Raw genomic sequence first — 11,493 nt, forward strand, 5'->3', positions numbered from 1 at the left:
ATGTTTTTGTGACATGGTCCTCCATAATAGATATCCTTGATTCAATTCATGTTGCTACTGGTTACCCAAAAGTAGGGTTATAAACGAACCAAATGTCCAGTGAACTGTTTGGCATGAAGTTTGTTTACTTTCGTTCACTCAACATAGGCCGTGTTCGTTCAGTTGTGTTCGTCAACGTTTGGTGATGTGTTTGTTTAAGTTTGTTCGTTAACGCTCGTTAATTTTTGTTTACGACTTTACGTTCATATACATATATATGTCCGTTTATTATGCTTTTATACTATTACTATATTTTATCTATTTATATATCTGTTTTTTAGTATTATTATTTTAAGAATTATGTTTATGTTATTACTATATTAAAATTTTTGTATATTATCCGGCGTACTCCGTGATTTTTAAAAAATTTTATCTTAATTTAATGATTATCATTCTAAAATTCCGTTCATTTATGTCCTCTAATGTCAGGTTACATTCGTCCGTCTGTGTCTGTTTAAGTACATTCACAAAATTAACAAACGGACATGAACAAACACAAACCAGCTCAATTCCTTAACGAATAAACACGAACTCAAAGTTTCGTTCGATAACACGTTTAATTTGAAAAAAAAAATCCCAAAATAACCAATTTCGACCAACATTTTCCAATTTTATCCATGGTTACACCCAAAACAACCATTTTTTCCGTCAAGTCCAACAGAATTTCAACACAGTCCGACAGAATTCGTTAACCTTTAAAACCACCCCACACGTGTCAACCCTTTCATCCGACATTACTCGTTAAACCACCATCAGACACAACTATTCATCATTACGTCAGCTACCTCATGAATCTCCCGAAAACCTTCATAATCAGTCAGAAAATTTCAATCCGTCTCAACATCTAAATAGCTATACTAATTATACTAATCCGTTTAATTTCGTCTATGCCTGTTTAAGTCCATTCACAAAATTAACAAACGAACATAAACAAACACACACCAGAACCAGAACCAGCTTAATTCCTTAACAAACAAACACGAATAATAATCCATCTTCAACAATATATTTCCTGCAACAACTCTCTCTCTTTCCATGGATACCAACATAATAATAATAATAATAATCTTGATCTTCTTCATCTTCTTCACCATTACATCTTCTTCATCAAACTTCACTTTATATGGTTCATCACACATTAACCAAACCACCATTACTCTCACTCAACCCTTCACAAACTGCACTTCTAATTCCAATTCAAACACCGGCAGAATCTTCCACAAAACCCCAATTCAATTCCAAGATTCCGACTCTTTCGCAACCCGGTTCACCTTCATCATCACCCCTCCACCCCCCAATTGCCTCTCAGGTGAAGGCATTACATTCTTGATCACACCCCACATCAATTCATTGCCTTTCGAACCCGCCTCAATCGGCTTACCAATTACCCGCCCATTCCTGGCGGTCGAATTCGACACGAGTTTGGATCAGTCGTGTAACGATATAAACGATAATCATGTCGGGGTGGATTTGAACTCACTCGTGTCGATTGCTTCAGTGGATTTGAATACCGTTGGGGTTGTTTTAAAGAGCGGGAAACCGATAAGTTCGTGGATAGAATATAATAATTCGAATAAAGTTATCGGGGTTTGGGTCGGGTATGAAAAGGTCAAACCGGGTGGCGGGCCCGTTTTGACGGCCCCAGTCGATCTTTCGAAGTGGGTTCATGGTTTTTTTTATGTGGGGTTTACGGGTTCTAACGGGAAAGGGGCGTCGTCGGTTTATTCGGTTACAAGTTGGGAATTTAAGACTTTCGGGTTGGGTTATCCGGATGTCGGTGTGGAGGAAATCGGGTTGGAAAACTGTTTAATTTGTTTTCCGGAGGTTTTGAGTGAAGAACGTTCGGGTCGGGTTGGGCCCGGGTCGGAAACCGAAGCGGGTTTGGTGAAAAATCGGCATACGGGTCGAACCGGGCTCCGGTTAGCTATCTGGTTATTAGCTGTTAATTTGGTTTTGGTTGTTTTGACAGTGTGTTGTGTAGTGTTGTATGTGTGTTTTTACAAGAAACAAAGTCAAAGTCAAGGTCAAAGTCAAGGTCAAGGTCAAAGTCAAACCCGAACATGTAAGTTTGAACTTACAAACATGTTGCCGAGGCGAATGAAATTGTCGGAAATTCGATCGGCGACGAAAGGGTTTAATCGTAATATGGTAATCGGGGACGGGGTGTCGTCGGTTGTGTACAAAACCGATCGAAATATGGCGGTGAAGAGGTTCAAAACCACGTTGTTTGGTAGTCAAGTCGCTACTGAGTTTGTAACCACGGTTGGTTCGTTACAACACAAGAATTTAATGAAGATTCGGGGGTGGTGTTGTGAGCGGAGTGAGTTGATAATTGTTTACGATTACATGCCAAACGGATCACTCGATAAGGCTGTTCATAGTTTGAGCTTCGAGACACGATTAAACGTTTTGATCGGAGTTTCGTCGGCTTTGGTTTACTTGCATGAAGAATGTGACCGTTTGATTATTCACAGGAATGTTAAAAGTAGTAATGTAATGTTGGATTTGGATTTTACCGCGAAATTAGGAGATTTTGAAATGGGGGAGTTTTGCGTGCGTGGTGATTTGACACGTGACGTGACAATGCCTGCACGAGCGATGGGGTATCTGGCTCCCGAGTATGTGTATTCTCGGGTTCCCACGGTGAAAACCGACGTGTATAGCTTTGGGGTTGTCGTGTTGGAAGTGGCTTCAGGTCGGCCTGCTGTGGATGATAATGGTGTGGTTGTGACCGACTGGGTGTGGGATCTGTGGGAGGAAAAAAAACTAGTGGATGCGGGTGACGGGAATTTGTTCGGTAAGTTTGATCGGTTCGAGATGGAGTTGATGCTAATGGTGGGATTGGTATGTGTTCATCCGAATTATCGAATGAGGCCGACAATGAAGGAGGTTTTGCGGATGTTGAAAGGCGAGATGGTGCCGAATTTGCCGGATGTGAAGCCGACTGTGATGATTCAGTCGGTTTCGTCGGAGAGGTTGTCGGAAGTGGTGGTGAAGTGTGGTGGTGATGAGGTTGGGACATCATGGGGCACCCCAACTTCTCATTTTGACTAGATGTTTTGTACTCAGTTTGTTCATCATATGTTAATAGTCAAACATAGAAACTATTAAGTGATTGATTTTATCTTTGTTTTGTGTTATCTGTGTTAATTGTTTCTTAATCTGATCTGCAGTTTAGTTTAACTTTAGTTTGATCTTTTACCAACAACGCGTTTTTCGTAAATACGATACCCTACTTACCAAACCACATGAGGTTGTTTAGAAACTTTTTGCATGACTCGACGACGTTAACAAGCGACATAGGTTCAAACCTTTAAATCAAATGTGCAACTTCCAAATATTTTATGAGAGAACTGTTGTATTCGTTGTAGTTTGACCAAATTTGCAGTTTTTGTCCAAAAGTTTTGTTTTAACTTGTAATTAAATCCAAACCTACTAACCCCGTTAACTCTAGTCGTTAAACCCGTCAGTGTGCCCCTCACAGGAGGGGCAATTTTGTCGTTAATTGGTTGTTTAATCGTTTGGCCCGCTTGTCTACCAAATGTGTCATAGTCGAAGCCATCAGAGATGAATCGTAATCCTCATTTGTTCATGTAGGGTTTGTGGAAGACGAAGGAAGAATGACAAAGATGAAAACGGGAATTGGGAATTAGGGCTGGGATTTATTATTTGGGAAGAAAAATGACAAAATTACCCTTCACGTAAGGGACACACTAATGAGTTTAAAGACCAGAGTTAACGATAACAGAGTCAGTTGGGCCTGATTTAGTTGCAAGTGAAAACAAAACTATTTGACGAAAACCACAAATTCGAAACTATTGGATTAAAACCGCAGATTTGATCAAACCAAAAAGACAAAAAAACCGCAATTCTCCCAAATTTATAGACAAAATTCAGATAAATAATTAGTAATACAATAAGTATACATCATTACAAAAACAATTTCCCAATGTCTGCCAAAAAAAAATACACTTTATTTAAACCTTCTAAACTCAAACCAAATCTCATAATGATTAAAAAGCAAGCTATCATGTGTATGTTTTCCAATATATTCAAGTCCTAAGCTTTTAAGGCTCTCACGACACTCATCTCCACCTAATCTTGAACAAAACTTAACATTATGTGACACAAATATTCTTCCATTTACCGGTTTCAATCTTTCTAACCCAACCCACACGAGTTTATCAGGCATATGAAGAAACACAGCACTCGCATATATCAAATCATATTCAAAACCCGACCCGAACCTCTCAAAATCCATATCTTCGCCTTTTACGATCAACGGGCGTTTTTGAAGTAACCCGTGAGACGGGAGTTGGTACCTAAATGCAGCCATGAGAGAAAGCTCGTCTCGTTCAAGACAATGAAAGTTTCTGAATAAATTGATTATGATTCTGATAATCTGATTAATCGGTGTCAACGGTTACTGTCAAAATTGATTATTCAGATAAACATGAACAGCGGATTTATTTGATTCTCAGATTCTGATTACTCAAAATGCGCATTCAAACATCCCCAAATCAGCATGAATGCATCAATCTGAAATGACATTGTCACTATAAGCCCATGCCCGAGCTCTACTAGGCTTGAGCTCGACACATTTTAACTTTAAGTGCTAGCTTGGCTCATTTTGAGCTGTTTTTCTAAAGCTCGAGCTCTGCTCGTGAGTCATTTTTTGAAATTCGGGCTCGGCTTTATTTATTAATTAACTTAGATACATTTTGGGTTACTAGCAGATTTAATTGCTATAGCACAGATCAACTATAAACCCGAATTCACCATAAGCACAATTGTATACAGTATAAGACCTCAAAGTAAGCCCTAATTTCACAAAATTGTAATCCACAGAGACGATAATGTACGATCAGAATACTAATTTCAACAGATCAGCTTGTAAATCGTAACTCTATATGCATTCAATTGAAATGAATTTACAAGTTATAATCACAAAAGCAAAACTAAAACAGATGACAATTTAGGAATTTTACGGGATCAAATCCTGGAGCTCATGAAGTCATCAGTCGAGGATTAATGCCCTCACGAGCTCGTGTCTGTACCTTAAACGAGCCAAAGCTCAGCTCCAGCTTAGTTGAACAGCGTGAAATTAATACATAAGGCTCAACGAGTTAAAACTTAAAAATACAGAAGGCTTGACGAGTTAAAACTTAAAAATACAGAAGGCTCGACGAGCCTAAACAATCTTCCCAATTCCCATACAAGGCTCGATAACTAAACGAGCATAATTTAAAGCTCGGTTCCTTTCGAGCTTTTTATTGATCCGATCTTGAGTAGCTTGCGAACGGCTCGTCCGTTTGCACCTCAAACTATAATCTCAGATATCAGTTTGTTACTAGCTTATTTGACGTCTATGACACAGCTCAATTGTAAACCCAAATTCACCATAAGCACAAATCTATACGGTATAAGACCTCATTTTAAACCCAAATTTCACAAAATTGTAGTTCACAGAGACAATAATGTACAGAAGGCTCGTTATGGAAAGGAGCCTAGGCTCGATAACTAAACAAGCTTTACTTAAGGAGCTCGAGCTTTTTATCGATCCGATCTCAAGTAGCTCGGCTCGTTAGCACCCCTAACTATAATGTCAAACATCACTATAAGCACAAATCTACATAATACAATAACTCAAACTAAACCCTATGCAGTCAATATCGGTCAGAATATCGATATCGCTAACATCGGCGATATTTCACGAATATTCCCGATATCAGTGTTTTAAGTCTTAATTTTCATTTCAACTTTTAGTGTTTAATGTTTAGTGTTTTGAGTCTTATTAATCAGTTCCTACTTACTACAATTGTTAGTGTTAAACTGCTATATAGATATATAAACTCTGCGTGATATTTAAGACGTAAAAATACAGAAGGCTCGTTAAGGATCTCGAGCTTTTTATCGATCCGATCTCGAGCAGCTCGGCTCACTTGCACCACTAACTAAAATGCCAAACATCAGTCTGTTACTAACTTACTATCTCAATTCTAAACCCTAATTAACAATAATCACAACTCTACACAATACAATAACTCAAAACTGATGTAATAATAATAATAATAAGGTATGAAACTATCAATCATACTGTATCAAATCCAGTAACTGGTGCTGACGTGTACACGGATTAATGCCTTTACGCAGCACATTCGCATACTCAGTCCGTTAACTTCGATCTGAGTTTTAATCCACTGTATATCTTCACGTGTGGCTGAGATCTGTTGGCTGTTGGTTTGTACGGTGGATGTGTATATAGGACAGTTACAGGTTAGAGGTGTGTATGGATAATAATTATAATAATAAGAGGATAATAATAATAAGAATGTGAATATTATGGCGCCGGTGACGGAGATTATGAGTGTTGGGATGGTGACGGTTACGGTGGTAGGCATGGTGGTAGTGACAGTGGAATAATAATATTATTATTGTCTAGATCTTAGTTATTCGGGCTCGAGTTCGACTCATTTATAAGCTCGAGCTAGGCTCGTTAGTAATGATAATAATATTTTTAAGCTTGAGTTTGGTTTAGGTTCGACTTGTTTATTGTTTACACTATTATATATTATATTGTTCCCCGTGAACAGCGTTCGTAGAGGAACCTCTCCGTTTCTATTTATCACCGGCAATAGCTTTAAATCCCTAATTTTCAGCAGTGGTTTCATGTTCTAGAACCATCAAGGTATGGTATCTACTTTCAGTTTAGACGATTTTTGTTTGTTTTGATTGGTCATCAGTTTAGATATTGATTATATGAGATTTAGCGATTACTTAACACCTTTTTGTTGATTAGATTATTTTTTTGTTGCATAATGGAGGTTACAGAAGATCGTTTCAACACATAATGTTGGTCAAGTGACATCCGCAGATGTTGTAGGTAAGCACTTCCAGTCCTGATTGGTCAAAACAAGTCAATCTTTTAGCATCATTGTCAGTATTGGATTTGGAAAATGTTAGAATGTGATGGTAGCTTTGTGTACTGACATTAGCATTTTTTTTTAATTATTGTATTTGTACATTTGGCATGATACTAACAGATGTACTTGACTCATTTGCAGAAGATCTTTGAGCAGAGAGGAAAAAACAACTAAAGATAGACATTGCATATAAGTCCTTGGTCGGTGAGCAGGTAAGCAAATTACTCCGTATAATTTATTTTATTTTCGTCATGAACATTAATGTTAATCTTGATTTGAGAAAGAAGTTGCATAGTGTCATCTTGGTGCATTTTGTAGAACATTACTTGTATGTTGATTTTAGGCCGAAACTTTGTAAGTTCACCCATAATGTCGATGTAATTGCGTGTTTTAAAGTTCCCATGATGGCTTAATTTACCTGCAGATCATCAAATGGAGAAGGACCGTGAGAAGCCGGTAGATGTTTGACTTGGATAAAAACTATATAAATTTAACATGATTGTGGATTGATCAAGGATCTAGAAATCTGTTCGATCAACATAGAGACATGAGACTTGACATAGATGACCTGAGCTAAGAGGTTGGCGAGATGCTTACATCATTTTATGATAACAATCATAATAATAAAACTAAAAACTAATGCTCACTATTATTGCTATTATTTATTGTTTAATTAATGAAGTTGATAGGAGCTACTTGCATTTGGGGAAACGATTGGAAGTGTTGGCACTAGCATGTCAGATCATTTTATCTCAAAATGAATGCAAGAATCTATTTATGGTTCTTCAAACCAAATACAAGGGGAAGGATTTTGTTTCATCTGCATAGTGAGATTGCATTAAATGCAGCTTTTATTTGCATATTTTGACTAATTTGTACGCCCCATATGGTTTATTTGCAGCCTTAAGATTATGCAAACATGGATGATGTAGAGGTGCTGATTAGAGTTTGCAGGCACGATTCTCATGTCGGGTGCATCAGAAAATAGTTGTCAATGAATCGGGTTCCGTTTGCAAAGCACACCATGAAACATCTATTAAGACTTTAGTTTATGTTTGTAAATACAAGTGTAAAAATTGGAAAATTTGAAGAATCTTAAGAGTTATTGTTTCCCATTGGCAATGCAGAACCTGAAACAAAATTAATCTATAAGGCTTCAGTTATGCTTTTTGTTCTATTGTTTTGTATCTTGTGCCATGGTGGACGGGTATAAAACTAGTTACTTTATGTTTTTGTAAATTGAAAATAAATAATTTTAATATTTGTGGTGGGGGTTCCAGTAGTAGATATTCTAAGAGGGTGGTTGTGGATTTAAAAGGAGATGTCCACCAAAGTATTGAACTTGAGTCTACCCAAACATTACTACCACTATACCACAAGTGAAGAATAAAAAGCTCGTTTAAGCTCATGGATTGAATCAATATCGTTATATGAATCTCAATGAAAGCTCGATCTCTAGATTATGTAAGTTTGGCTTAGCTTGATTTTGAGTTTTTGTAATGAGTCGATCTTAAGTTACTCACGACCGAGAGCGGCTCCCATTGACCAAGAAAATAACATCCTAAACTGAAAGGTGAGAATGAAAAATAGTTGTCATAAATCTGATTTACATTTATGAGTAACAATGGTATCATTATATTATTGGTTAAAAGTAAGTAACACTCGGTTTTGATTTTAAATAGACCTATGCAAAAAATCAAAAACATTGATCGGGAACTAAAAAGGAACTAAAAAATCGAACAAAACGGAACAAGACCGGTGGTTGGGTTTTAAGTTTTCGTAAAAACCAAACCAAAAACTTAGTTCGGTTTTACATGTAACTGGAAAGAAAAAACTTACGAAAAAACTTACGCAAACCAAACTTATTTATTTTTCATAATAAGTTTTTGTCATTTATAATAGTTAAATATATGTAGTCTAACACATATTTTATCTCAAATATATAATAATTAATTAATTATTACCAAACAAAAACATTTAGATCCAAATTCATTATATTTGGTAAACTTTTTCCTCACTCCAAAATTTTAAAGCCCGAGCAACAAAAACCGACAAACCAAAAATCGATTTCGGTTTGTTGTTTAATTTTAGCCTAAAACTAAACCGAATACCAATACGAGTTTCCAAATACAAGCATATCATATATATTGGGTATTAAACATTAAATATAAACTATTCTACTTAAAAATCACATTGAAATTGTTACGGATTCGAACACACACAAGACAATACTACACAACACATGATGAAAAAATACCAAATAAGCCAAATAATTGAAAATATGAGTCTTGTTCTATCAACATGACCATGTGTTTTGGTTTCGGTTTCGGTTTCGGTTTCAGATTCCTTACCCGAAATATCCGGAAAACAAATAATGCAATTTTCCAACCCGACTTCACCCGATTCGAACGTTTTAAATTCCCAATGACTAATCGAATGAACCGACGATCCATTCCCATTCGAACCCAAAAATCCAACATACACAAACCCATTAAACCGCTTCGAAAGATCCACACGGGCGGTTAGAACCAAACTAACCGGTTCGGTTCCTTTTTCATACCCGGCCCAAACCCGGATAGCTTTTTTCGAGTTGTTATATTCTATCCACGAACTTATCGGTTTTCCGCTCTTTAAATCTATTCCAAAGGTATTTAAATCCCCGGGCACAATCGATACATTGTCGTTGGTGTCATTAAGCGATTGATTCGTATTTGTATCGAATTCGACTGCTAAAACCGAAGAACCGAGTGAGGAGGTGTGGGGAGTGATCAAGAAGGTAATGCCTTCACTTGGGAGGCAATTAGGGGGTGGAGGGGTGATGGTGAAGGTGAAACGGGTTACGAAAGAATCGGAGAACCGAATTGGGGTATTGGAGAAGATTGTGCCTGTGTTTGGGAATGGGGGGGTTGAGCTGCAATTGGTGAGGGGTTGAGTGAGGGTTATGGCGGTGTCGTTAACGCGCGCCGTGTAACATCCCGAAATTTCCAAAATAATACTAATTGTATTACTTAATAATAGAGGGAAAGTTTACTCGGGTTATCAGGAAATAAATAAATAGAGTAGGAGTTGGTATGGGTCGGGCTAGTGTTGGGTAATGGATATGGGTTATGGACTTGGGTTATGAAAGAAGGAAGGAGAGTCCATGGGCTTAAGCCCATGATCCCTAAATATAAATACCATTAATCACCCTTTAATCCTCATTCTCACATATTCCATACACCACCAAAACACACACAACACCATCTTATAACCCGAACCAAGATCCGAAGGCGAAAACCCGAGCTTGTTGGTGCTGGAACGTCGTGACGGACCAAAACAACATCAAGGCTTAACAGTGTTCGTAGTTCGACTCGTTCAAGGTACGTTTATAGTTAGAAATCGTTCGTATAGGTTCGGTTTGATTTGAGAAATGATAGATCTGAGTTTGTATGGTAAAAACGAATCCAACAAAGCTAATCTTACTGAAAATGGTTATGATTTGATGGGTTAATCGATTGATAAAAAGAATCCGTAACCTATATGCCTAAATCGCACCCTTTAAACATCGATGTTAGGTCGATTTGATGGTTGGGGTTTGTAGGCGCTGGTCAGACGATTCCGTGGGTACCTAAATCGAGTTATTTGGTTAAGAAACGAAGGTGATTAAGGGATTTAAGAACGAACAGTAGCTGCAGACGACAACTTCGCCTGTAAGCTAAGTTCGCCTGATGAACTTCGCCTGTAAAGCTAAGTTCGCCTGATGACAACTTCGCCTAAGCTAAGTTCGCCTGATGACAACTTCGCCTAAGCTAAGTTCGCCTGATGACAACTTCGCCTAAAAGCTAAGTTCGCCTGATGACAACTTCGCCTAAGCTAAGTTCGCCTGATGACAACTTCGCCTAAAGCTAAGTTCGCCTGATGACAACTTCGCGTAAAGCTAAGTTCGCCTGATGACAACTTCGCCTAAAAGCTAAGTTCGCCTAAGGTTTAACTTCGCCTAAAGCTAAGTTTGCCTAAGGTTTAACTTCGCCTAAAGTCAAGTTCGATTAGAAAATAGATTAAAAACGATAAGTAAAAGTAAGCAAATACTAGGCCACCAGATTAGATCAGGCGAGTATTGATACGTGTAACTTATACAGTCAGCCGAGCTCAGCTAAAGAAGGGATTTACAACTATCGGATGAAGAAGCAGAGTTCAGGTGAGTTTCTAGCCCCATTCCTTGTTATGTTTTCGGGGCTGTGTGCATACTCGATGTGTTGTTAATACATTTATCCTAAGTGATAAGTGTATGCCATATGTGATATATGTGATGGATATGAATGATTGCTTGTCGGTACGCGAACGATCTTCGGATATTGCGCGTACTGTCAGGTTAAAAATAAAGGTACGAATATTATATATCGAAGATGTATGAATATTACAAATGAATACTTGTCGGGGCGTGAACGATCTTCGGATATTGCACGTAACGACAAGGGGTATGGTTGTTAAATGAAGGATGTAAAGAACGCCTAGAGTGTTCTTATGCTATAATGTAATTATTGTATATGTG

At 37.7% G+C, this 11,493-nt stretch overlaps 1 protein-coding gene and 1 pseudogene across 1 annotated transcript; one reads left to right on the top strand and one right to left on the bottom strand.

Annotated features, from left to right (window-relative positions):
• The first annotated feature begins 1,074 nt into the window (after positions 1-1,074).
• LOC143601000 (L-type lectin-domain containing receptor kinase S.6 pseudogene) lies at positions 1,075-3,093 on the top strand (annotated as a pseudogene).
• Positions 3,094-4,012: 919 nt separating this feature from the next.
• LOC143601001 (uncharacterized) lies at positions 4,013-4,375 on the bottom strand. The gene has a single exon (XM_077078526.1). It carries the CDS (start codon positions 4,373-4,375, stop codon positions 4,013-4,015), a length of 363 nt encoding a protein of 120 aa, XP_076934641.1.
• Positions 4,376-11,493: the final 7,118 nt, after the last annotated feature.

The sequence above is a fragment of the Bidens hawaiensis genome, unplaced genomic scaffold (assembly GCF_021521415.1).
Source record: "Bidens hawaiensis isolate Kalapana, Puna unplaced genomic scaffold, B.hawaiensis_p1.1 tig00055192_1, whole genome shotgun sequence".
Lineage (NCBI taxonomy): Eukaryota > Viridiplantae > Streptophyta > Magnoliopsida > Asterales > Asteraceae > Bidens > Bidens hawaiensis.